The 25,883-nt window shown below is 57.4% G+C and overlaps 2 protein-coding genes across 6 annotated transcripts; both read left to right on the top strand.

The window, feature by feature from the left end:
* Window positions 1-549: 549 nt before the first annotated feature.
* Window positions 550-7,614, top strand: TNNI1 (troponin I1, slow skeletal type). Of its 4 annotated transcripts, XM_042016052.1 has the most exons (9): window positions 566-721; window positions 3,197-3,225; window positions 3,936-3,939; window positions 4,038-4,079; window positions 4,597-4,728; window positions 4,815-4,904; window positions 5,374-5,550; window positions 6,821-6,931; window positions 7,244-7,614. In XM_042016052.1, exons 1-8 carry the CDS (start codon window positions 581-583, stop codon window positions 6,926-6,928), a joined length of 723 nt encoding a protein of 240 aa, XP_041871986.1. In that variant the 5' UTR covers window positions 566-580; the 3' UTR covers window positions 6,929-6,931; window positions 7,244-7,614. The 4 variants fall into 4 exon arrangements, with proteins under 4 accessions (XP_041871985.1, XP_041871986.1, XP_041871984.1 ...); XM_042016051.1 differs by lacking the exon at window positions 3,936-3,939 and having other exon boundaries at window positions 550-721; XM_042016050.1 differs by lacking the exons at window positions 566-721; window positions 3,936-3,939 and having other exon boundaries at window positions 2,992-3,225; window positions 7,247-7,614.
* Window positions 7,615-14,849: 7,235 nt separating this feature from the next.
* Window positions 14,850-25,817, top strand: LAD1 (ladinin 1). Of its 2 annotated transcripts, none has more exons than XM_042016040.1 (10): window positions 14,850-15,213; window positions 18,302-18,442; window positions 19,691-20,177; window positions 20,591-20,731; window positions 21,443-21,492; window positions 22,286-22,358; window positions 22,687-22,818; window positions 23,146-23,235; window positions 24,323-24,400; window positions 24,720-25,817. In XM_042016040.1, exons 1-10 carry the CDS (start codon window positions 15,176-15,178, stop codon window positions 24,726-24,728), a joined length of 1,239 nt encoding a protein of 412 aa, XP_041871974.1. In that variant the 5' UTR covers window positions 14,850-15,175; the 3' UTR covers window positions 24,729-25,817. The 2 variants fall into 2 exon arrangements, with proteins under 2 accessions (XP_041871974.1, XP_041871973.1); XM_042016039.1 differs by having other exon boundaries at window positions 14,852-15,213; window positions 20,588-20,731.
* The last annotated feature ends 66 nt before the right edge of the window (window positions 25,818-25,883 follow it).

Below are 25,883 nucleotides of genomic sequence, written 5' to 3'. Positions count from 1 at the left end.
ATCCACCCCATCCCCACGGCATCACCAGCACTGGTCAGCCTGAGCCTGTGTGTCCCCAACACCCCACGTGTGAGCAGGTGCTGTCCGAGCTGGGGGCACTCCAGTGCTCAAAGGGGCTCCAAGAGAGCTGGAGAGGGACTATGGACAAGGGATGGAGTGCCAGGACAAGGGGAATGGCTTCCCACTGCCAGAGGGCAGGGAGAGAGGGATAGTAGGGAGAAATTCTTCCCTGTGAGGGTGGGGAGGCCCTGGCACAAGGTGCCCAGAGAAGCTGTGGCTGCCCCATCCCTGGAAGTGTCCACGGCCAGGTTGGACAGGGCTTGGAGCAGCCTGGGACAGTGGAAGGTGTCCCTGCCCAGGGCAGGGGTGGGACTGGATGGGCTTTAAGGCCCCTTCCCACCCAAACCATTCCGGGATGATTCCCGTGTAAACAGCCCTGGAATTCTCCAAACCAAAGCGGGGTTGTGGGTGCCCTGGGACAGGAGTGCAGTGACACACGGGTGACCTGTGTGTGTCCCTGTGTTCCAGGCGGTGCCCCAGGTGTGAGCAGCAGTCCCAGCACTCATGGGGCTTGCAGCAGATGCCTGCAGAGGAGGGGATTTGTGCTATTTTTACCGACCACTTGCAGGCAGGGCTGGGATTCAATATCCCCCCTCAGCCACAGCCCCAGCAGAGCGCGGCTGTCCTGAGGCCAGGCGTCACCTCCCTCCTGCACAGCCAGGTAAGACAGACACTGCCACTGCCCCGTGTCCCCCTCCGCGTGTGCTGGTGGTGACATGGGCACGAGACCCCTGGCACTCGCACGTGACAGGGAGGAACCCCCAGCACGTGAATTTGCCTGAATTTCTCCCCCTCTCTGAGGTGGATCAGACATTTCTTCTGCTCTTGGAGAGGGGATTGGTGAGGCTGCAATGGGGACAAAGACTTTGGAGCTGATATTTGACTGGTTTTTTTCCAAAAAGTGGCAAACAGGACTGTTTGGAGAGCCCTTGTCCGAGTGTTCCAGTCTGGCTTGCTGGTGTGAGGTTCAGGGTGGGAGCAGAGTGTGGAGTAGCTGGGAGAGTGCCTGTGGTCTGTCTCCAGCCTCCCAGGATGGGGGAGGATGTCAGGATTGGCTGTGTTTGGGTTTATGGGATTATTTCTTTTAAGGATTTCCATGATCCAGTGGTTCAATAAACTTTACAAGCTCTTCACAGCTGGGGCAGTGCAAATAGTGCAGAAAGAGCTTGTCCAGATCCTCTCATCCCCATCAGGGAGCAAAGTCTCCCGTGGATGTTCCAGATCCAGCTGGAGTCCAAAAGTCCTGGCACTGGGGATTGCTGGGGATGTCTCACTGGCACAGCCGAGTCCCTGCTGTTGTTTGGGAAGCCAGTTTAGGACTATTTGGCCCTAAAACTTGACTGACCTTGGTAGAGGTCGTGAGCTCGAGGTGTGGCGTGGATCCCACCCCAAGGAATGCCGGGCTCTGTTCCAGCAGGGGACAATGGAAACGCTGAGGGGCTGCGCCCAACCCTCGCCAGCTCCAGGGAGAGAAAGGCTCCTCTGCCAACCCCGAAATAAACTGGGGGGCAGCAGCTGGGACCCAGCCTGCTCAAGGCACCAGTGCTGCCTCGTGTCCTCTGGGATGTTTGTCACAGCACCAAAAACCTCCACAAAGGCAGGAAACAGGATCTGTCTGATGTGGTTTGAGGACAAAGAAATTCCTGTTCTTGGGATTTTTCCTTGTAAATCCAGGGATCTGGATTGGGAGGCTCCAGGGGAGATGATTCCTGCTGGGATTTTATGACATTTTCCCCCCACCAAACTCCACTGATTCAGGACATGTCTCTGGCTGAGCTGTGGGGGCATGGAGAGAACAGGGACAAGGGGACAGAGCCAGGAGGTGCCCTGAGATTTGCCTGGCACAGGCTCCATGCAAGCCTGGGAGTAGCTGTTTGAGACCAGCTTTTCATTTCCCCCAGCAGAAATCTTTGGGGTCTAAAGCAGTTTCCAAATTTCAGGGAATGAAAAAGGATCAGGGCAAAAAATCCCAGCTCGTCCATTTCACTCCTAAGGAAAAGGACTAAACCCACACCTGGGAAAAGCTGTTTGAGGGAAAAAAATTTAAAAGGATTGGTATGTCCCCCACATTTTTCAGCTGCTTGGGCTCGCAGGTTGCCCCCGCTGCTCAGCACAGGAGGGGTCAGAGCAGGGAGCAGCGTGGGATGGAGCAGCTGCCAGGGCTTGGGATCACCAGGCAAATGTAAAATAGGAAACCCTGAGTGTTTCACCTGGAATGTGGCTGCTGAAGGAACCTGCTCAGCTGTGGGCTCTGACTTAGAGAATCCCAGAATGGTTTGGGTTAGAAGGGACCGTAAAGATCCTCCAGTTCCACTCCCTGCCATGGGCAGGGACACCTTCCACTGTCCCAGGGTGCTCCAAGCCCCGTCCAGCCTGGCCTTGGACACTGCCAGGGATCCAGGGGCAGCCACAGCTTCCCTGGGCACCCTGTGCCAGGGCCTGCCCACCCTCACAGGGAAGAATTTCTTCCCAATATCCCATCTAACCCTGCCCTCTGGCAGTGGGAAGCCATTCCCTATGTCCTGTCCCTCCATCCCTTGTCCCAGAGTTTCTCTCCCACTCTCTTGGAGCCCCTTTGAGCAGTGGAAGGGGCTCTGAGGTCTCCCTGGCTCCTTCTCTTCTCCAGACTGGACACCCCCAGCCCTCTCAGCCTGGCTCCAGAGCAGAGGTGTTGCCCCTTGCTCCGGCACTCCCCGGGTGGATTTTGGCTCTCCCATCCCTGCCGTTGCCCACGGGAGCTGCGGGACAGGACTCCCTGAGCCGACACAGTGGGGGGACCCCCGAGGCACCCCATTTCTCCTGAGATTTCCAGCCTCCATCCCTTGCCCCGAGCTGGGGAGGGCGACGCAGCCGGCGGGGGAGCAGCTCGGAGCTTGGGAAAAGCCCCGAGGAGCAGGAGCCCGAGCCCTGCGGGGCCGGCTGGCGGCACGCTGGAGCTTGCCCGAAATGCAGTCAGGTTTTCCCGGAGCCGGCGGCTCGTCCCGTGTTTCCCAGCGGGACAGAGGCTCGGAGCTGCTTCCCTCCGCTGACAGCACGGGGCAGCACCGCACCTCGGCATCGCTCCTCGCTGCCTTCCGCCTTTGTGTGCACTTGGGATTCGCACCTTTGTTTCAGCTCCTTTCCCTTTCTCCGGCAGGGCACAGCACACGCCGCGATGCCAGAGCCGTGAGTAGCTGGAGTCCCCTCGCACCCCATGAACCCTCGCCCGGCTGCGCTTGTCCCTTTGGGGAGGATCGGCTGGGAGACCCTGCCCTGCCCCACACCTCTGTGCCATTGCCCTTGCAAAAGCTGTCTCTAAATGCAAATTGTTCGCCCTTTCAATGTCCCAGTTCAAACCTTGGGGCTTTCCTAGATCCCAAAATGTGGATCTGAGGGTGGGCAGCCCTCTGGATTTGCCGTGAGGCTCTCTGTAGCACATTGTACAAATACACCACGTTCACTGGCGAGCAGAGAAGGGAGAAACTCCTGCAGAGCTTTTCTGGAGCAGTGCCATGGGGATGTCCCAGCCCTGCAACTCGAGCAGGATCCGAGGATCTTGCCCCAGCTGCAGTGGGAGTAGGGGAATGAGGGTGACCGAACTGCAGGGACTGAGCTGGGGTTGGCACGATGGGCACAGTGCCAGCTCACCTGTCACACCTGAGTGACATTTGGGCTTTCTTAGCTGTGGCCCTGAGCTCCCACTGCATTCCCAGAGGGCACCTTCACCTCAGACCCGGCTCACGTGCTGGTGGCAGCTGTGAGATACAGAAATAAGGAACCAACTGCAACCACACGAAATGCTTTCCTTGCCTGTCCCTTCTTTTTCACTGTCATTCCTGATGCCTTGTTCCTCTCTTGTTTTTTCTGTTCCTCCTGGGCTGCTCACCTGCCTGCAGGGAGGTAAGTGCCTTTCCCTTTGGGAGAGATCTCAGTGCTGCTCTGCGTTTGCTGTGCATTTATTTTCAAAGGGTGTTCTCTTTCCCTCCCCTTTCCCCTAGAGAAAATCCAAGATCACAGCCTCACGCAAACTCTTGTTGAAGGTGAGTCCCGAGGGCTGGAAACTCCCTGGGGTTTGTCTTGCTGGGGGAAAGGAGCCGGGTTGGAGCGCGTGGTCGGCGGGACGGGCATGAGGAACAGCACAAGGATGGGCTGTGGGGAGCAGCTCCCACCCCACCTCTCTCTTCTCACTCATGTGGGATTTGTGGTCCAAACAAACCTCCCCTTCACAGAGCTGGGGAGAGACCCCCACACCTTCAGCTCTGAAGCCTCAGCCCGTTTGAGTTCCCTGGGCTCTGGCTTGGGATAAACATTCCCTGCCCCAGCAGAGCCAACGTCAGCACCCAGCGGGACCACAGTCCCACAGCCCCCAGTGCCACGGCCCCGCCTGCCCTCAGCACCCCACACCAAAGCTGTGGGGAGGCTTTGATGTGTGTTTGGGGACAGCAGGGAGGGGGCTGGCACACAAGGCTGTCCCATCCTACAGACGCTGTGTGAGTGGCTTGGGGAGAACCAGGAGCCTGTTCAGTTCACACTTCTGCCATTTCCTTGTGCTCACAGAGTTTGATGCTGGCCAAGGCCAAGGAGGAGTGGGATCAGGAGATTGTGGACAAGCAGGCAGAGAAGGAGAGGTACCTGTCTGAGCGGGTCACCCCACTGCACACCAGTGGGCTCTCCCTGAGCCAGCTCCAGGTATTCCTCAGGCCCAAGGGTGGAGGGAGCTCTTTGGGAGTGTGGAGGGGCCTTGCTCACCGCTCTCCTGTGCCCTCGGCCCCCAGGACCTGTGCAGGGAGCTGCACGAGAAGGTGGAAATTGTGGATGAGGAGAGATACGACATTGAAGCGAAATGCAACCATAACACCCGGGAGGTAGGAGGGAGGACGGGCTGGTTCCTTCTGGAAATTCCCTCCCAATGGCAGCTCTGGCCTCTGTGGGGATGTGTCATGGACCAGGCTGAGCTGGGATGTGGGACAGGCACCAGGGATATCTCAGGGCTGGTGTTTGCTCTGCAAGGCACCACTCAGAGCAAGGTTCATCCCTGCCCAAGGGAACTCAAACGGTCCTCAGGATCCACAGAGAGGTTCCTCACCCTCCTGGTCACCTCTGTGGGTCTGAGAGCTTCTCACAGTACAGCTGCCACCTGAGCAGGCTTGGGCCCAGCTCATGGCCCAGCTCTGAGCCTGGGTGGGCAGAGCCTTGGTGGGGGTGGTCCTGCAGGAGAGGGGCAGACCCCTCCGGGGCTTGGTGCTGGCAGAGCCTCCTGCTTCCCACAGGGGCTCTTTGTACAAGGCAGCCCAGCAGTGACCTCCCACTCCTCCTCCTCCCATCCCCCTGCAGATTAAAGATCTGAAAATCAAAGTTCTTGATCTCCGAGGGAAGTTCAAGCGCCCTCCCCTGCGCCGGGTCCGCGTCTCGGCCGATGCCATGCTCAGGGCTCTGCTGGGCTCCAAGCACAAGGTGTCCATGGATCTCAGGGCCAACCTGAAGTCTGTCAAGAAGGAGGACACAGAGAAGGTGGGTGACTCCTCTGGAGGCAGGAGATGGACACACTTCCTAGGGGTGCCCTTGCCCTTCTCCGGGGTGAAAGAGCCTTGTGAGGCCATTCCCATTGTGGGATGTTGTGGGACCACGTAGGACCAGTTAGACTGGGCCAGGCAACTGGTGGATGCTAACATGAGATCTTGGGTGGTGTCCGTGGTGCTCTTTCCTCCCAGAGCATGTGGGGGTCTCTCACCTGGGCCCCCCTGGCACCACTGCTGAGCTGCACATGCAGAATCTGATCTCTGATCTTGTAGGGAACCAGGAGAGCTCCTGTTGGGCACAATCACACCCAGAAAACTCCCAGGGAACTCCCAAACCCAGATTAGATAAGACAGAGAAGCCCAGCACTTGGCCTGAGATAAATGGCCCAGTTCCCACCAGCTTGGCAGAGATGTGAGAGGGGAAAGTGTCAATGCCAGCGATGCCCAAACCTGCCCGGGGTGTGCAGGTGCCCCAGCACCAGGAGCTGTGCCTCATCCCCAGGGCCTTTCCGCAGAGCGGTTTCACCAGCTGGTTCCAGCTCAGCAGATTGGATGAGAATCTCAATTTTCAGCTGTTTTTCCTTTGTCCCCCCATCATGGTATAGCACTTTTCCACCCCTTTGGACAGAAAACTGTGCTGACAGCCCTGGGCACCAGGTGGAGAATGGACCTGGGTTTGTTTTAGATGTTGTGAGATGGTGTTGGGGCACAGCTTGTAATCTACCAATGCTGGGGGTTGGCAGAGCAGACACCTGGGCATGCTCCCAGAGCTGCTGTCACCTGCCCAGAGCTGGTGTCACCTCCCCTGTCTGCTCTGGAAGTGTCTGTCAGGCTCCCACTGTCACACCAACAATCCCAGTCCCCACCAAAGGCTCAGAGAAAGTGGGGGTGGGGTTTATGTGGGCTGGGAGGGCAATGCAGGAAGTGTTTTTACTGACATTGCCGAACTGTGCTGGTGTAAACCCAAAGTCCCACATGGTTTCTTTCTCCTAAAGACATTTTTCTGGGATTATTGAGTCTTCTGGTGCATGAATGCAGCTGGGCCAGGCTTTGAGGAGGGGAGTATCCACATGGATCCAGATCTCCCTGTGGAGACCAGGCTGCTGTTTGCCACCTCCCAGCCGGCTCCTCGTGCAGGGACACGCAGCAGAGGGACAGGGACTTGGCGAGGGGCAGCTGTGTCCCCAGCTGAGGGCTCTGCGCAGGGGGAGGCATGGGGCAGGGCTGCCAGACCCTCATCCCCGGCCCCGGCTCTCCCGCAGGAACGCCCTGTGGAAGTGGGTGACTGGCGCAAGAACGTGGAAGCCATGTCGGGCATGGAGGGGAGGAAGAAGATGTTCGACGCTGCCAAGTCCCCCACGGGGCAGTGAGAGGTAGGGCCGGGTCCTGATCCCACTGTGCGCCCTCAGCCTCCTGGGCTGTGCTTGGGGAGGTGCAGAAATGCCCCCACTCCCTACAGAAAAAGGCAACCCATGCCCATGTCCCACCCCACACTTGGCTGGGGGTCTGTCCCACACCTCCCTGCTGTGGGGTCCCTGCCAGGCCCTCTCCTCCTCTCCTGGGCGCTCCCCTCCGGGTGTGCTGCCCGAGCCACCTCATCCCGTGGCCATAGCTGGCACCACCGCCAGGCTGCTGGCAGCAGCCAAAGCTGCCCCCGCTGCCCCTCTGCTGTTTCTTTCCCACAGAAGCACTGGGAAGAAGACCGTCCCACCCCTGCTGCCAGCCTTCCCTCGCTGCTCCTCCGTCCCTTCATGCCCTTCCCTGAATTCCCACTGAGCTGAAACGCAAGGACAACAGTGTGGGAAGGAGACCTGAGCTTCTTCCTTCCAGCAGTGCCCTCAGCCCTGCTCCTGCACGGCATCCCCGCCGCATCAGCCGCACAGGCCATGCCGTCCCCAAGGGCCACTGGCCACCCCTCCCCTCCCAGCCCTGCAGACGCCCCAGAGGCAGCTGCTGCTCCCCCCATGCCCCATGCCCGGCGGCTCAGCCTGAGCTGTGTCACGCCGAGATGTCCCTGTGCAGCCACACGGGTATTAAAGGACGTGTCCTGGGCCGAGGTCGTGTGGGGTCATCACTGGGGGAACTCTGCCCAGGGCCAGGGCCAGGTCACCCTGCAGTGTCCCCATGCTGGCACTCAGACACCACACCCTGGGGTCACGCAGGCTTTGGGCTCATCCCTTGCAGCCCAGGCTGCTCCTCATGTCCCACCAGCTCTGCTGAGCGCCCTGGCCCCATTCAGGGCCACCCTTGCTGGGCCTCAGGGGTGCAGCAGCTTCCCAACCACCAGGCTTGGTGAATGGAGCTGCCCGTTCTCCAAGCCCTGCTTCTCCTCTGCTTTTGGAAAAGCCTTCAGAGCTCCAGACACCAACTCCCTCACCAGCTGCCCCACCACAGGCACTGGAGCTGTGGCAACTGGGACAGCTCCATTTCAAGGCTTGATTGCAGAGATGAATCCCTATTTCAGGCCAAACATCCTGTGCTCCCCCCCAGCCCAACCATTTCCTGTGTCACAGCCCCCCAGACTGCAGCTGGTCAGTGAAAGCAGCTGGGAATGTGTCAGCTCATTCTGGAGCAGGGCTGGAGGGGTGAATTAGTGAGAATTCAAACCACGTGGGGTCTCCTGGCTGGGGGCACTGCAGGAGATGCTTAGCCCACACCCACAGAGCGTTGCTCTTGGTAGGTGCAGCAGTGCCTTGTCTGTGTTCCCAGGGTATCCAGGGGAATTGCAGCATCCACAGACTCAACCCCACACCACATCAGGGTGTGTTGCAGCACCTCCATCCCTTTGGAGCAAGCCTGTAAAGTGCAGAAAATGCAATAAACGGGGAGCAAAGGACAGGGCTGGAAGGAAACAGCATCAAAAAGTGCTGGCTCCAAGAGAGATCAACCTTCCCAGGAAAACACTGCCTTCCCTAAAGAAAGGGATGGGAAAGGGTGGCCCCATGCAGATGGCTCCTGCAGGACCTCCCACAGCAGACTCATGGCTGGCAGTGGGAGTGAGGGAGAGGCTTTGGGAGGTGGGTTTGGGTTTGGCTCCAAGACAGCTGAATTCTTCCAGCATCACATCCCTTCCTTTGGCCAATTCAGGGATGCTGAGCTGAGCTGCTCACTGTCCTAGGGCACTGATGATGAGGGAGGAGACTACTGGGGACACTTCTCTAGCCCAGCCACCAGCACTCGAGCTGCCACAGCACCCTGCAGCTCCTTCATGGGGGATTCAAAACTCATATGCAAACTCTTCCCCAAATCAGGGATGGATCAGAGGAGGCTGCCACCGGAAAATGCACATTTGCTCCATTGGCTCAGTCCTTGTCCTTCCACCGGATCCTCCATCCCCTCAGCATCCTCCTGCAGGACTGGAGCAGCTGCATGGCACACAGAGCCTTTCCTGCCCATTTTTTATCTTTTCAAGCTTAATTTGGCCAAGCAGCTGCAGCCTAGCAGGGTGCCAGGGCTCCTCTGTCCTCATTGCAAGCACCCCAGGACAGGCTCCAGGCAGGCCCAGCCATGGGAAGTGTCTCTGTCTTGGCCAGCACCGGTGGCTCAGCTCCCAGAGGTGACCAGAGATGGTGCCTGGTGACATCCCAGGATCTGCCGTGGCCCAGCCTGCCCCAGCTGGAGACAGAAGGTTTTGGGTAGCAGCTCACCCCTCCAAGCTCAGGGCCCAGGCAGGAGTGGTGCCAATCCTGGGATCTCTCCATGCATCCCCAGAGGGAACTCACACAGGTCCTGGCAGAGGAAGAAAGATATGCAGGGAGAGTTAATAACCATGACCTGACCGACTGGTAGAGCTGGAAAATGCAAGAGAGGTTTCATGGAAACAAAGCCTTCTTCAGGCCTGGAACAGAAGCAGAAAATTGCCCAGCAGGGGCTGAGAACAGTTCTCTGAGTTTAGTACAATTATGCTAATCTGGTAATTAAAAAAGGGGTGGAGTTTGTGGGGTGGGGAAGGATGGAAGGGAGATGAAAGGCAATAGGGGTGCTGGGTGCTGTGCACCAGGTCCTGGTCAATGCTGGGCACTCAGGCTGTCCCTGTCCCCATCCGTCTCCTTGTGCCCAGCCTGCCCTCAGATCCTGCTCACCCAAAACTGCTGCAGAGCCAAACCTAGGGGCTCCCCAGGGTGATTGTGCAGCCCCAGCAAGGGCAGCCAGGTGTGCTCAGCAAGGTCCCAGGGCCCACATGCCCTTGTCATGGGCTACAGGTGGCTTTGTGGGGCCACCTTGTGTTTTAGATTGAGTGGGGAGAGAAAAACCCACCCCCAAAACTTTTCCCGCTGCAAGGTTCCCTATGTTTTCAAGGTATAGTGCTCTCCAGTCACTGGGGCCCATTTTCATCCTTCTCTGGTGGAATACACTGACTGCCATGGGAAAACAAAGTTTTACGGATTTCAGTTTTATTAGGAACACAGAAAAAGTGTGGGGGAAAAATGCTCTTTTAGTGGGACTGAATCTCCAGGGGAAGATGCAACAGCGAGCTCTGAGCTCTCCTGGTTGGATCAGGGACTGGGATCCAAGTCTTCCTCTCCATCTCTGCTCTGGAGCTGCTCCTGTGGCCCTGGGCCAGCTGGGATCCCAGCTCTCCCCTGGGCAAAGGGAAAGGCTGAGCCCTTCATCCCGGGATGTTCCTGGCTTCCCTCACCCCACAGCTCTGCAGTCCCAGGGTTGTTTCCCTCCCAGGTGACAACAATCTCAGTTTCTGCTCACTGAATTAGAAAGGAACCCTCCAACACATTTTTACTGGAAATTCAGCCCAAATGGGGGACTCACAAGGCTCTCCTCAGGGAGAGAGACTGATGCTGGAGGAGTCAGTCGTGTCTCTTTCTAGAGGAGCTGGAAGTCAGCCCTGTCTCCTTGAGCTGAGCAGAGTCCAGTCCCCACTGTCCTGCAGTTTGCTCCACTGCAGCCTAGACCCCTGAAAGAAAGCAAAGCACTAGAATCTTAAAATTACACAGATTTCAAATTAAATTGGACAGTAGGGGAAAAATATATCATCAAGACAGGATAGACTTCGAAAAAACATCCCTCCTTGTTGGTTGTAACGTGGTCCCTTCCAAGTTTACAGGGGCTGTGGGACCCCCTTGCTGACCAGTCATGCTCAGGGACACCTGAACTGTGCCCAAATATTTCCCTGAATATTTGCAGCTCAGCTGGAGGCTGGAACTGCAAAGGGAGGATGGGAGAAAGGTCAGTGGTGATGGGCAACCTTGGGGTGGAAGGGGGTGAAGTGTATTCCATGGCATCTGCAGGTGGCTGCAGCATCTTGCCCTGCACAGGGCTGGCACAGGCTGCAGTCCCCGAGGTGAAGGTGAAACATCACCCCTGGGACCCCTCTGGGCTCTGGGTGCAGGATCAGACCCCATGGCAGGGCCATGGCACAAGCCCCTGTCACCCCCAACTTGTCACTGCTGGTTCTGTGTGTCCCCTGTGGTAAAAACCGGGAAGGAATTTTCCCCTCCTGCAGCTGCCCAGGCTCAGGTGCTGCAGCCCCGGGGAGGAGCGGGGCTCGGGGTGAGCAGGGCATATCCCCCTTGTCCAGCTTCCCTTGCTGGGCCTGAGCCCTGTCCCTCATTGCTCACAGATTCCTCAGGCATCACAACCAATTCAGGGGTGCCCAGGGACAGGACAAGGAGCAATGGCCACAAACTCAACCAAGAAGTTCAACTTCAACATGAGGAAGAGCTTCTCTCCTTGGAGGGTGCAGAGCCCTGGAACAGCTGCCCGGGGAGGGGCTGGAGTCTCCCTCTCTGGAGACATCCCAGCCCCACCTGGATGTGTCCCTGTGTCCCCTGCTCCAGGTGACCCTGCCTGGGCAGGGGGTTGGACTGGCTGATCCTCAGAGCTCCCTTCCAGCCCCAACAACCCTGGGATTCTGTCACTCCCTGTGCTGTGAGGGTGCAGTTGTCACAGAGCTGCTGGCAGTGAGCCAGGCCTGTTCTGTCCATCACCTGAGAAGTTTGCACTGATGTCCCTTTTGGGGAATGTGCCTCGTTTGCCATCGTTAGACCCAGAGTATCCCAGGGACGGCATCTGGAGGCCAGTCTGCAGGGAATGGAATGGGAACCTGAAGGACAATGAGGCACCATGGTGGAATTTCCGAAGCAAGATTTGTCTTTATTTTTGAATAAAAAGCTAAACTCTAAAGGAAAAGAAGCCCTCTGGCAGCTGGTGCCAGGCAGTTCAGACAATGGATATTCCTTCCCGACAGAAAAGGCCGTGATTGGGCTTGGTTCAGTTTCTGAGCAAGCACCAATTCCAGAGCCTTCCTGGCTTTCTCTCACAGCAGAGCTCTCTCTGTACCATCACACAGATCTCCTCAAAGGCTGAATGCATTTTAGGGGGAAGGAGAGCCCTGGGCCATTCCAGGGCCTGCAGAGCACCATCCCAGGGATGCAGGGAGACCTCCAGCTCCTCCTAGAGCTTTTCAATGCTGGTGGGACCTCTGGGAGCTGTGGCACCACTGCAGTGCTGGGATGGAGCTGAGCAAGAGTGAAAACCCCTTTTCCTGGCCAGGGAGCCCCATGTCCCAGCCCAGGGGGGAAGCCTGGGAAGAAAGTGTTGCTCCCCCATGGCAGAGCAGCAGGGATGAGCCTCGGGAGACAGGGAGGAGCTGAGCCATGGCTGAGGGACCAGCACAGCACGAGGGCTGGAGGTGGAGGGTTCACGGCTGGGCCCCGGGAGAAGCTGAGGAATGTCGTAATTACAGCACAGTTGTGGAAACTGGGAGCTCTCCACCACCCTGCAGCCAAAGAAACAGGCTCTGCACCATGATGAGACACAGGACACTGTTCCCAAGGGAAAAACGAGCCCTGCTGAAACTGGTCCAGCTCCTTAGAGGGTATTAATGAGTTCTGCTGATCACACCAGGGGAAGCTCTGGGCTCTTCCTTGGGCAGGTGCAGGTCCCCTGGGCAGAGCAGGGAAGAAGGGTTTGGCCCTGGAGTTTCCCTGCTTAGGGCACATCCTGTGGCTCTGCTCCCTCAGCCACGAGCACAGAGCCTTTCCCTTGGGGCTGTGGGTCTGGAACAGTAGATGGGACAGTCTGAAGTGGGTCTGGAACAGCAGATGGGACAGTCTGGAGCAGGGAGCGGGTCTGGATAAACATCGGACTGGTTCTCTGGGCATCCCTTCCCCCACAGACTCATCTCTCTGCCTGATTTCATCACCCTCAGCTCTGGGGACTTGCAGCTTGGGCTGGGCTTTGGGGATGAGCTCAGGGTGGCCTAAATAACTTTGTTAAGGGAAATCCGGTCTGACAGTGACTGTTGTTTGCTGAAGGCATCAATGAGCCTGTGGATAAGGGTGACCTGGGAGACAAGCATTTTCCTGGGGTTCCAGAAGCAAAGACCTTTAGGTCAAGCACAGTTAAGAGGGAAAGTCCAAGCAGAGCTAAATAATCAACCAGCAAAGTGGAAACAGTAGTGAGATAACAAACTGCTGATAATTCCTCTGATTTCATCATAGCAGAGGGGAAGACTGATGATGCAGACATTCAGAAGCAGCACTTGGAGTTTGGGGATAAAGTGGCAAAGGAGGTTTGGAGGGGTATAAAGTAACTCACAGGGGAAAAATCCAGCATGACTTCATCTATGAGATGAGGGGCTCTGGGCTGGCTTTGCCTCCTTGGGAGCGAAATTTTGGGATTATGGTGGACACGGAAAGACGTGAGGAACATCAGGGAAAACAGGAGCTCCGTGGCAGCAAAGATCTCCAGCCATGAGAGATCAATGCTTTGTGCTGCCAAACAGCCCAGCAGGACCCATCCAGGTTAAAGGAGGAGATTTCCAGCAGTGGGGAATAGGCCTTGGGGACTTCTTGCTGAAGGATATTTGCTCTACTGACCATTTTCCTGGGTTTGAGGGAAACGGGGCAAACTCTGAGGGATCTTGAATAAAGAGGAAACTCTGTTCAGCTCCAAAGGTTTCTGAGCTGCAAATAAAGCCCTGGGAAGGGGCGAGTGTCAGCACGGGGGCGAGTGTCAGCCAAGCTCATCCTCTGCCTAATCCCCAGGCACTAAATGCCCGTCTAGAATTTCTTCAACTTAATAACAAGAGGAATCGCAGACTGGGAGGTTTTATATTCCTTTGCCGTGTAGATCCTAGCTGGGGGTGTTCTTTCACTGCCATGTTCAGTGTAATCCTTTGGAAAACCCTGCTAAGTCCTGTGCTCCAGTGCTATCCCTTGGCGATGAGTTTTGCAAGCACCGTGCTTGCTGCGCATTAATCACAGAGCTTTTATTGCTCTAGAGGAGCTGCTGATGCTGGACTGCTATATATAGTTTGTCAGCAATTAGCAGGATGCTTGCAAGGTTATTTAAGTAATTTTTTTTCCCTTATGCCACAACTGGCTGAATTCTCTCTATATATGAAAATACGTGAAAGATGAGCGATTACTGCAAGAAGACAGAAAAGCAGAGAGCAAGCCCTGCTTGGAGCGGGCAGCTTGTTTGACAGGGCTATCTCCTAGAAATGGGATTTTAATCAGGAACCTTTGATTAAAATCGTTGCTCAGGTCATGGCACACCCCTGTGGGCTGGAGGCATGCAGGGCCAGCCCAGCCTCACAACCAGTTCCTCGGGCTGGTGCAGGGATGGTGCTCCCTGGGAGCAGGGGCTCTACTCAAGGGGTCCTGGATGACATTTCCTGCAGGGAATAGTGCCTGGCTGCCCGAGCAGTGGGAGCACTGGGGTCCTGGCCATGCTGTGGGAAAATCCAGGCTGGGACCTGGCTCTGCTGTGCCTGGCCCCCCATCCCCACTAAGACAACCCCCATTTCCCCACTGAAGGCAGTGCCCCCAGGGCTTCACACCTGCCCTTGGCAGGAGGGGCTGCCCTGTGGAAGGGTGGGGGTCTCGGGGCACATCCAGAGGCCGGGATGGGTTTGATGGGCTGGGTCCAGGCGTGGGATGAGCCTGGGCACACAGCTCCTCTCTGGCATAGGGCTTCAGCACACAAAAATTGGATCCCCCCATGCTCCAGCCCCCTCCCCTGAGACTCAGTGAGTGCTCACTGCTGCAGCAAAGCTCATAAGAATGGGGAGACCTTGACAGCTCCATCCAAGACATCTAGAAAGGGCTGGAAGGAGCAGGGGACCCTCCCAAGCTCTTTGGGAAGGGCTGGACTGTGCCCAGCCGGAGGTGTTTTAATGACTGTTTTGGATCCCCGGGAGCCAACCTCCTCCCACTCAGCCCGGGGTAATTCACCTCCTCCGCCGGGCTGCAGGAGTTGTTGACTGGTGGATTGTGGCTGGTAGAACAGGTTCTCAGCAGGGAGTTGTCTCCGAAACCTTGGGAGACGTGGATGGCTCGAGCCGCGGGTCCCGGCTCGGAGCCTGGCAGCGAGGAGGGCTCTGGTTTTGCGTGGCACTGCTGGGCAGGGCAGCTCTCGCCCCGCGCCGCTGGCTCACAAATCACAGCCCTGCCTGGGTCAGGTAGATAAGGAACCATGTGATGCAGCTGGTGGGGAGCGGGTGGTAGGCAGGGTAAAGGTGCACAGGGAAATAACCTTGCAGGGAGTTCCTCCCTCCCTTCTCAGGCAGCGCTGATCCCCGCGGCTCCCACGGCACCTTGGCCTGGATGCCTGCTCGGGTTCTGGGGGCTCTCTGAAACTCCCGGGAAGCAGGAATGTCCTTTAGCAGAAGGAACTGGTCCGATCTCTCCAGGTAAGTGCTGTGGATTAATGCTTAACCCTTTCCAGCGGCGCAGGGAGGGGTGAGGGTGGACTGCTGGTGGCCGAAGGGGCTTTTGGGGAGCATGGGAAGAGGGGGTAGCTGCGCTGGGGGTGTTGTTTGTTGTTTGCAGAGGTGAATGACAGCCCCACGGAGAGCTCGGCTCTGCTGGAGTTTCTTGTGGCTGGGTAGGATCAGAGGCGTTTTTGTTTCTGCTGCCTGGGGAAGCTGAGCCCTGCACAGGAGAATTACCTGGATAAGCATTCTCGCCCCATGCTGGATACATTTTGGGTCTGTTTTGCCTTTTCTTTGGGGTACAGAGTGTCTGGGCTGTGCCTCCAGACTTGCTCTGGAGCTGGCTGGGGGCATTTCCACTCCCCCCATGCCCATGCAGCCCCTGGGTGCGTGTCCTGCTCTGCCCTGCGGAGACCGCAGCCCATCCTGTGCTGAGCAAGCCCTGATTCAGCGGCAGTGACTGAGCAATCCCCGCAGCACCGCCAGCTCCGCTCCCTCGGCCTTCCCAAAGAGTGATTCAGAGCAGGGGCGGCTCCTGGGCATCCTGGGGTGGGTTAGGGGCTCGCACGAAGCTGGAGCAAAGAGGGATCAGCCCTGACCCACTGCAGACCCCAGGGCAGCCCCGGCTGTGCAGGAGCAGTGATGGAAACTCAAACACAGCCACGCTGTCCCACAAATCAGAGCAGGAATCCTGGTCCAAGTGGATGTGATGGCTCCGAGATTTAATTGCAAACCTCGGTACTGGGTGTAAAAAAGGGGAGTTCACAGAATCCCAGAATGGTTTGGGTGGGAAGAACCTTAAAGTTCATCTTGTTCCACCCCCTGCCATAGCAGGGACACCTTCCACTAGCCCAGGGTGCTCCAAGCCCTGTCCAGCCTGGCCTTGGACACTGCCAGGGCTGGGGCAGCCACAGCTTCTCTGGGCACCCTGTGCCAGGGCCTTCCTCCCCTCATTGTGAAAAACTTCCTTATTTTAATTGAGACCCCACTGCTCTGAGGCCACCAGCTCTCAGCTGCCTCTGCCATGGATGGGACAGATCCAGAGGCCATTTCAGCCCTGTCCAGATCCATCTGCTCTGAGCCGTGGACTTACCCCAACACCAGCCCAGCTGGGTCCTGCACCCCCTGTGCTTCACAACCCCGGAAGGCATTTCCTGAGCTCTCCTGAGACGAGGCAGCACTGAAACAGCAGAAATGTCAGAAATCTCTGCACTAATCATTGACAGGGCAGGAAAGGACAAGGCAGGGACACTTGCCAAACTTTTTTTACTCATCTCTTTGAGTTAAAAAAGGTAAGACAGCAAAAAATAAATCCCTCTTTGAAAAGAAGGGGGAAAGATTGGCAGAGCAAATCCATAGCCTGATGGGTGGATCACTTAATTACAAATAACGAGGAGCTGCCTGTGGGTAGTGCCAGGCTTTGTGCTGCCTCAGAAGAAGCCACGGTAATTCAAGGCAGGAAAATCCCATTTTCACTTCGAAGGAGCCTGTGATTGTATACACAAAGTGGTACCTGGTCGTCATGAGGATTTAGCCCAGCATTAGTGCTCTGTGCTGTCACTGCCTGAGGGACAGGAGTGCAGAGGCACCGGCATGTGTGTGTGTGTCCCCCCGGACAGCCGGGAAGCGGCCGGCTGGGACTGTGCTCGCAGGGATCGCTGCCCCGGTGCTGTGCGAGCACGGCCCTGCTGCCTCCCCACCCGGGGGTGCTCCCTGGCCACATCCCAGCCTTCGCCAGCCCCGTCTCTCCCGGTACCAGGCGTGCCATCGGAGACCGCCCGGAGCCCCCCAGCAGCGGGTCCGATTGCTGTTGGGGCTGTTGGGCTGCGGGGTCAGCGGGGGAGAAGCGGGACACTGCCCTGTCCTGTCCCCGGCCCTGAGCTCTCCGCCGGGCCCTGGCCCCCTTTCGCTCCCGTCGCGCTCCGCTGGCCCCGCCGCGCTCCCGCCTGCCCCGAGCAGGAAGAACAGAAGCCGCAAACACTCGCGGGGGGTAAAGCGGTTTAATTTATGACCGGCTGGGATTACTCAGTAACTCGCACCAGCGCGAGTCCTCGCCGCCGCGCTCGCCGTAACGCGGCCCTACCCCCCTGACTTTCGCCAAAAGTCAAATTCATGGCAGAGCCTGAGCCTGGGTGCCGCTGGACGGAGCTGGGATGAGGTGCTGGGATGGACCCTGCGCAGGGAGGCTCTGCTGGGGTGCCGGGCGCTCCATGGCGTTCCCTGCAGTGTTTGTGGCTGATTGAGGGCGTGTTGGGGGAGAGGAACCCGGCTCTGAAAAGCTCCATCCAGCCAATAAAATTTCCAAGACAGTTCATGCACCGGCACAGAGGGTGGGCAGGTTTGGCACAGTGGAGAAAGGGTGGCAGAACTGCTGTTTTCCAGAGAACTTTTTATTCCTAGTGGCATTTTATTAAAAAAACAAAACAAAACCCAAACCAACTACATTTGGCTTGTGCAAAATAAAATGCTCAAAGATGATTCCAAACCTTGTCTTTTTGGCTCAGTCTGTGGTTATAAACAGTTCCCAGTCCAGGCACATGCAGGGAGGAAGAGGAGCCCTGCCAGCCCTATCCCCTGGCAGAGCCTCTCAGCAGTTGCCTCCAGCCTCTGATACTTTTGCATCTGAGGCTTTTTGCTCTATAAAAATTAAATTTCCATCATCACAGCTTATTTTTGGGCTAAAATCTTGTGCCATAGTGGTTACCCTTCTAGTTTGTGTGATAGCTCAAGGCTCCTGGTCTGGCTGAGTTACAGGTTCAATATCCTTCCCCAGGAAGGTTTGCTTAATATAGGGATTCCTTTGAAATGAGTGCTCCCTCCAGCAGGAGAAAATAGGAGTTGGGAAGTCAAGTGCTTGCTTTGGGAAGGGCCTGCATCAGCTGGGTGGAGTGAGAGCACTTTGGGACGCTTGGCTAATGCTGGCATTGCTCTCCTCCAGCAAGGTGACTTCTGTCAGCCCCTTGGCCTTGCCCAGGGTGTTGCAGTTCCTTTCTTGTCTGGCACAGGGGCTTCAGGGTCCCCGTGCAGGACACAGCCTCCCCATGTCCTGGTGTTTCCTCCCAAACAGCCTGGCCAGGCAGAGGACCCTGGAGGATGAGGAAGAGCAGCAAAGAGAGCGCCGGCGAAGGCACCGGAACCTGCTGTCCTCCACATCCACGGATGAGGAACCTGCCAGCCCTGTCAAAGACACCAGCCCGGCTTCCAGCAGGTCTGTGGGGTCTGGCTGGCATTGGCCTCGCTCCTGACCCTGAGCCCTGGCAGCTGCTGCTGTGGAGGGTGGGAATCGCTCCCGACGGTGGGAAGAGCTGAGCTCCAATGACCCTTGGGAGGAGGGATGGGCTCCCCAGGAGGAGCACGGGGGGATGGCTCGGGGGGCTGTCCATGGCACAGGAGCAGGAGTGCTGGGGGAGGGCTGGTGCCAGGGCAGAACTCAGGTGGGTGCTGGCCACGCCCAGGTGGGATCTGCAGCAGGTAAGGGGGTGCCCAGCTCTGCAGGGCAGGAGAGCAGAGCAGGCAGAGCCTGGCTGGCTGTGCTGCCCCTCTGAACCTCACAGTGACGCTGTGGGACCTTGGCTGAAGTGGGGATGTGACCCAAGGGCTTTCCAGTGGTGCTTCCAAAGTTCCTGGCTGCAGGGAGCTGGGATTTGGAGGTGCTCTGGGACTGGCTGCCCTTACACAACCTGACCCACTCTCTAAATTGATCCTGGAAGTGTCCAGTATTTAAATGGTTTGTGTCCACAGTAAGACTCCCACTCCAGATGTGTTTCTGTGTTTCAGACAGGATGGAGTTAGGATGCTTGGGTTGGATATGGGGGCTGGACATGACTAAAATGAACCAGGTGGGAAGGACAAGTCCGTGTTCCCTGGTGCTGACACAGGCTGGCCATGTGGTGATTGCAATTCAGGGGGAGGGCAACCGTTATCCCACCTCCTTCCCAATCCTGGGAGTGTGCAGACACAGCCTGCCCCTTCCCAGACCTTGTGCCTGTTTGCCTGGGGGAAGGAGCGGAAACAGCTTTTCACGGGTCATGTTGGGACTGTGGGTGGAGCTGCCAGAGCAGATTGACTTCCAACTGACACTTCCCATTTAAAGATGGTGGGAAGAGTCACAGCCACACTTCTTATCCAGCAGCAGACCCAGCACGCTGCCCTGAGCCTGGATCTCCTTGGCACAGCACTTGGTGGGTGCTGGTGTCCTGGGACAAGGATGCGGAAATGCTTCATCTCTACGACAAAAAGGAAAAAAAAGACTTTTAATCCAAACTTTTTCTCAGACAGCTGAGCTGGGGTCATGGGGATGAGTGTGGCTGCAAGCCCTGGTCTGCAGGGAGGACTCCAGGATGTTGGTGGGATTTTTATGTCCCTCCCCAGAGCCTTTTGCCTCACTTGCAGCATGAAATCCGCCCCTCTAGCCCCAGATGCTGAGGTTGTCATCCCATGTTGTCCCTGTTCCTAGACCTCCATCCCTGGTGAAGCCGCAGTCTCCGGAGGATGGGGAGGAGAGAAAGCTCCCGGAGGTGCTGAAGACACAAGAAGGGAGAAGGACAAGGTGCCTCCCGCCCACGTCCGAAAAGCTGAGGCAGGAGAAGGAGCAGAAGGAGCCAGGGGGGGCAGAAAACTGCCTGGAGGCAGGGCCACAGCCCCGTGGGAGGCAGGAGAGCAGCCGGGCTGCAGAGCGGGGTCAGGAGGCGGCCAAGGGCAGAGGGTACCCGCCAGGAGACAAGAACCTGGAGCCAGCCTCCGAGAGGAAGGTGGTGGTGAGGGCACGGCTCCAGGACAAAGACCAAGGAGTGTGGACTCCTCAGGGGGAGCAGAGGAAGGAGGCGAAGGAGCCGCCAGAGGTGGGGAGCTGCCGGCTCCGGGAGGTGAAGATCCTCACCAGGGTGGGAAACCGCAGCACAGAGGAGAAAACCTCGGCAGTGAGCTCATCTCCGGAGCAGCAGGTGAGCAGGAATGGGTGGGGCACCAGGCCTTGGGGGGAGAGGTCCTGGGTGCCGGGAGGACCAGAGAGAGGGACAGCCCAAAAGTACCAGGAGGGAAATGGGACCTGAAGGATTTTGGGGAAGGTTTTTCTGAGAGCTGCAAACCTCAGAGAGGGTCCCACAACCTCCTTCCCCTCCCTGGCCTGTGCTGTCCTGATCACCTCTCCAGCAAGCCCCTCTGATTGCCATCATGGTGACACTGAAGAGCTGTTTGGGACTCTGTATGTCCAACTGAGACAGGAAAGGTTCGGAGGATTTTGATCTCAAACTCCCGCCTCAAACCCAGTTCCCGCCCTGACTGCTCAGCTCCTGCACCTCAGTCTTCTCTGCAGGCTCTGCGGGGATGCATCTGATACCTCCTTTTTCCTCAGCAGCCATCCAGGAACCCCTCAAAGCAGGTAATCCAGCTGTCCCTGCCCCGAGATGAACCTGCAGAAAAGCCAGACCCTTCTCCAACTCACGTCACCTTCAGCAGCTCCATCCGACGGACCAGCCCAAGAACCGTCTCCTTTCGGGTAAGAGCTAAAGCAGGTGGGGAAAGAATTCCAGTGGAGGATGGGGGGAAGGAACGATTGCTTTGGCCTCTGGATTATGTGGGCAGAGCCTGTTCCCAGAAGTGTGTTCAAAATTTACCCTTGGTCTGGGCACTGCAGTTCTGCTTCCCTCTTCCCCCTGTTTTCCGTCTCCGTGTCTGACCGAAGGTGTGTGAGGATGAACATGTTCAGTTCATACACCTTGTGCTGGCCAAGAGAAAACTCATGGGAAGTGATGAGAGAACAGGGAGCTCATTGTCCTCAGAATTTCCAGAGCCACAGGAATTACCATCCACCTTCCAGCCTTTCCAGTCTTATCTGAAAGCACAGGATAAAAATAACATCCATCCTCCCTCTCATCCCATGTTACAGTCTGAGAATATATTCCATTTCAAAACAGATCTCTGGAATAAAGTGATTGGAGAGGCTGGGAAAACCAAGAACTGTCAAGATCCTCCCTGCTGTGAATCAGGGCTGACTGGTTATGCTTGATTGACTTCCATGAGGCTTTATTGGGAATAAAACTGTTATCACCATAAAGTGTCTTTAGTCTGGGGAGCTTTGAGATATGAGATAAGCTCTGGTGTGGGTGCAAATGGAGCTTTCCTGGGGGAGATCAGTGAGATAGTGTCTCCCATGCTTATCTTGGATAACCACAGTTCACTGCAGGATCTCCTTTCCTTGTGTTTCCAGATCATCTCCAGGAAGCAGAAAGAAGAGAGCCAAAGCCCTCTCACCAGGAGGTCAGCACCTCTCATCATGTTGCTTTGGTCCTGCTGGGCAGGAATAGCCTTCCTTTGTTTTCCAAGGGAGGAGGAGGTGATGGGGCCTGACAGGCCTGGCACAGATCTGCACAGATCTGCTGGACATTGGTCCCTGGGGTGCTGGGCTGGTCGGGCAGCGATGCTTGGCAGAGGACAGGACAATGTCCAACATGCAGCTTGCATCCAAATGAGATCCTGGAATCACAGAACAGTTTGGGTTCCAAGGGACCCTAAAGATTTCATTCCAACCCCTGCCACAGGCAGGAACATCCTCCACTCTCCCAGGTTGCTCCAATATCCCCCAGCAAGCCCCCACTGTCTCCTGAGTCATGTAGTTCCATGTTGGTGCTTGTGTCTGCACAGGTGCAGCACCATGACGGGGTTCATCCATGGGGACATCAAAACGGGTCCATGAGCAACCTGACCTGGCTTTGGTGACCAGACCAAGGGATCCTCCATACCCCCATGGGCAGGTGCATGCTGTAGGCAGGGCCACGCTGACATTGGGGGCGATGCAGTTCAGAGCTGGCAGAGCTGAACCCAGGGCAGGCCGAGATATTTCAGTGTTCAGTATGGCCCTGGAAAGGTGGTGACACCCAGAGATCTCAGTCCCCAGCAGGGAATGAACTGCTTGGTTCACCAGGCACATAGATGCAGGAGTGCCTGGGTGGGACGGGGCCTTCTCCTGCCAAGTGCAGCCCCCCAGGACCATGGGCTGAGTCCCAGGAGATCCTGAGGGGGCTGGTTTCAACTCTTCCTTCTCCTTCACCAGTGCGAGTCTGAGGATCCCAGGCAGCAACAGCACCATTGGGGAGAAGCTGGAAAAGTACAACTCGGCTGTGCAGGTACCAAAGGCCCTTAGCAGAGCCAGGCTGGGGTGGGAGGGACATGTAGGGAGATGGGGAGGGGAGGAACTGAGCTGCACCAAATACCAGAGCTGGTGGGGATGGAGGAGATGGTGCCAGGCAGGAAAAGGGATTGGCCTCAGGGTTTTAGGAGCAGGGACCCTTGGAGGGAGTCTGGGGATGCTGCGTGGTGCACTGGGGGAAGCAGTGCTGCTGATGGGCGGGGGGAGCATACCCCAAGGGGCTCAGGGTGTGACCCAGAAGCTGGACTTTGCTTTTCACTCCTCGGGGTGCAGCACAGCCCTGCTGACTCCCCTCTCTCTCCCAGCGCTCGGAGGGGGTGAAATCCTCCGTGCCAGTCCAGAAGAGTCGCCTGCTCTCCTCGGAGGGGGTGGCGAGCAAACGCAACTTCTTCGAGGGAAGCGCTCCCAGCAAGGCGGAGCCCGCGGCTCCCAGGAAGGTGAGGCAGGAGCTGCACTGGGCCAGGGCCTCCCAGCAGGTCCTGGGCTGGGGCAGGCACTGGCTTCGGGGAAAACCTTCCCCTCTGCGGATACCAGGCTCAGAGCTGGGTGCCAGGGCTGGGTTTGGACACAGGAACTGCTCCGGCGCTGTGTGGGCTCCTGCCGAGAGCTGGAATTTGAGGAGCTGGGATGGAGCCAACGTGTGGGCTGGGCTCTGCGTGTTGCAGCTCCGCTCAGTCTCCCCGTGCCCTGGGGACTGGGCCGGGTTACATTCGTGCAGGGGGAGAGCTACTGCTGTAACCCTGGTGTCCCTGTCTGTGCCACAGGACAACCTGAAGATCCCAGGGTCGGTGACATCCCGCATTAATCTGTGGATCAGTCGAGCTCAGGAGCCTGTCAAGGAGGAAAACAGCAAGGTACCAGCTTGTGTCAACCTCCAGTGAGAGCCCTGAGACCAGGCAGTCTCACAGGACATGGTGCTGCACCTGGGGGTGGGGTTGAAGGGTGGATGGACCCTTGGCTGAGCCTATTGAAGGGTTTGAGAGCAGTTTAGCTGGGTTTGGAGGTCTCAGAGCTGCAGGGCCACCATGATGAGATATCAAGGCTCTACTTGTTGCTGTGTCCTGACTGTGAGCCCAAAATTCCTAAGACACATGATTCATGCCTTGGTGGGGTGAGGAGGGAGCAGGAGCAAGCTGGGTGCATATCCCAGGACATGCGGGGGTGCCTGAGCCTGCCACCCCAGCCTGATCCCATCTCTGCCATCCCACCACCTCTGTCTGGATGAGCAGCTCTGCCTGGAGACCAATGGGAGAGGAGCTGTGTGCTCGGTCCTTCGGGTCTGAGGGGCTTGGAGACCTGTGTGTGCTTGGAGAGGTCCTGGTGCATGAGGGGTCTGGGGTCATCTGCACCCCAAAAATAGGGGGTCTTGTGGCTGTGGGTGCAAAGTGCCCAGCTAAGAGGACTCAGAGGTCATCACTTGGCCATGGTGGCTACTTGCTGGACGTGCAGGAGAGGGACAGGAGAGCCTTTGGCCCCAGGGTGGTTTGGTGTTCTTGGAAAGGAGGGGCTCAGCAGGTCCTGCTCAGGTCTCACTGCTCACAGCAGGGAGGGCTTTGGCCACTGCTCCTGGCAGAGCCTCCTGCAGCCACCTGGGCCAGGAGGTGCAGCTCCAGCCCAGCCCTGCAGCCAGGGAAGGTGAGTCCAGGCTGGGCTGGGAGACCAGCACTGCCCAGATGTGCCAGCAAAGGGTTTGCTCCTGGGGTCCCTCCTGGGGAAAGCCTGCAGCTCCTTGATCAGTTTCCCTTTAGCAGCACCTGCTCCACTGCTGTGCCTGGAGCTGCACTTGGCCTTGAGGGCCTCCCAGGTGCAGGATCCCTAAGCTGGCTGGTTTTACCAGGACAATGTGTGCTTCAAGGTGTGGATAAAGTCAGGCCAAGGCAACACTGCACACAATGCATGGGGAAAACCTTCTCCTGTCACTTGTGACTCTCCTGCTTGCAGGAAATCCGGAGAATCAACAGCGTGGCAAAGCGAGATGTCTGGATAAAGCAGCCTGGAGACACCTCTGGAGACACCAAGGTAGCTATGGAGCTGCTCTGAAACCTGGTGCATCCTCTGAGGCAGGGGCAGAGCCAGGATATGGGGGGAGAGGGGATGTGGGGGTCATCAGGACCCCGTGACTTGGGGGAGTCAGCAGGAGGGGACAACTGAAGGCATCTGTAAGGGAGAGAAGGACTCTGCTCTGGGAGGAGAAGGGAAGTGGCCTGTGATGGGATTTAGGGGATGCCTGCCTGCCCCATGCCCTGCTGGGGACAGCCACAGTCCTGGTTAAAGCAGCTGCCTCTGGGGGGGTTGCAGCCTCAGGCACAGCCTCAGTGGTTCCCACTTTCTTTTCCAGTTGCAATAATACCAGCTGTGCTATCAGACCATGTGGGAAAAACTGGTTTGCTCCGAAGATCAAAGCCAGCCCTACCCAACTGTCCAGCAGCCACTGCCATGAGTCCCCTGTGCCACACGTGACCTGGGTGCAGCCCAGGTCATGGGGTTCTCTGCTTGTGGGATGGGAAGGAAGAAGCCTGGAAGAGTCTCCCTGTGCCCCCAATCCCCACTCACTGCCTGTCTGGGGGTGTCCAGGCCTGCAGGCTCCCTGCAGATGCTGAAGGCAAACTCCTGCCTTGTTTGCCCACCACATTTTGCTGTTCTGTTCCTGTTTGCTGTCCTCTGCCTGTGCTCCGGAACTACCCTGGCAAAGGGGATCCCCCACACGGCTCCCTGGCAGCTGGAAGATGTCAGTGGGGCAAGAACCTGCCTGGCCAAGGGAGTTCCAGCTGCACATCCATGGACCACATCCGTCCCTGCTGCCTGGGGCAGGTGGGGCAGGCGGGTGTCACCCCCCTGCCAGGCTGTCACTGCCAGAGTGACCTGACCAAAGGCCAATGTTTGTGAAGTCACACAAGTGCTCGGAGATGTCTCATGGGAGAAGGCGGGACTTGGCCCTGGTGTTCCCTCCACACGCAGCTGAACCAGAGACTTGTCCTTGTCCCTGCCATCCCCTGCCCCTACAAGCAGTGACCCTTCACTCAGTCATCCAGGGAGGGTGGGCTGGCCCTGGCCATGGCCATGGCCCTGTTCTGGGGCTTTCATGGAGCTGAGTGCCCAGTGCTGGGCCCCATTTCCCTCTTGCCTTTCCTCCTGAGCCCTTTGCTGTACAGCCCCTGATCCTGCATTCCCGGGGCTGCTGAGCCCACCCAGCAGGGATGGGGGATGCTCTCTTGAGGCCTTCAGGGTGGCTCTAGTGTGCCATGGGCAAAGGGCTCAAATCCTCCTATTGGGGCCATTCTTTGGTTTGGGTTGTGCCTTGAGCAACCACTGCAGTGACAAATCTGGTGTGGGAATCTGCTGCTGCCCCTGGAGCTGATCCTTCTTCTTGGGCTTGGGAAAGGACTTGGGTTTCTCTGTGCTTTTTTTTCTAGTAAAAGTTGCTCTTTCTAAGACACTCCTGGTCACCTACTGCTGGGCTGGGACTGGAAACTGTTCCCTTCCCTTCTCCCGACAAGGGGAA

This window comes from Corvus kubaryi, unplaced genomic scaffold (assembly GCF_017639235.1).
Source record: "Corvus kubaryi isolate FWS band 111438036 unplaced genomic scaffold, C.kubaryi_AGA036_p1.0 split3-37355, whole genome shotgun sequence".
Lineage (NCBI taxonomy): Eukaryota > Metazoa > Chordata > Aves > Passeriformes > Corvidae > Corvus > Corvus kubaryi.
This window is presented reverse-complemented; position numbering and strand designations above follow the sequence as displayed.

What these genes read in the sequence shown, in the direction of transcription:
- TNNI1 (XM_042016050.1), top strand. Translation starts at nt 3,007, where the DNA reads ATGCAGTCAGGTTTTCCCGGAGCCGGCGGCTCGTCCCGTGTTTCCCAG. An exon ending in CACGCCGCGATGCCAGAGCC is followed by an intron (nt 3,226 to 4,037) that starts GTGAGTAGCTGG and finishes CCTTTCCCCTAG; the next exon opens with AGAAAATCCAAGATCACAGC. An exon ending in TCTCCCTGAGCCAGCTCCAG is followed by an intron (nt 4,729 to 4,814) that starts GTATTCCTCAGG and finishes CTCGGCCCCCAG; the next exon opens with GACCTGTGCAGGGAGCTGCA.
- LAD1 (XM_042016039.1), top strand. Translation starts at nt 15,176, where the DNA reads ATGTCCTTTAGCAGAAGGAACTGGTCCGATCTCTCCAG. An exon ending in ACCAGCCCGGCTTCCAGCAG is followed by an intron (nt 18,443 to 19,690) that starts GTCTGTGGGGTC and finishes CCCTGTTCCTAG; the next exon opens with ACCTCCATCCCTGGTGAAGC. An exon ending in CAAAGCCCTCTCACCAGGAG is followed by an intron (nt 21,493 to 22,285) that starts GTCAGCACCTCT and finishes CTCCTTCACCAG; the next exon opens with TGCGAGTCTGAGGATCCCAG.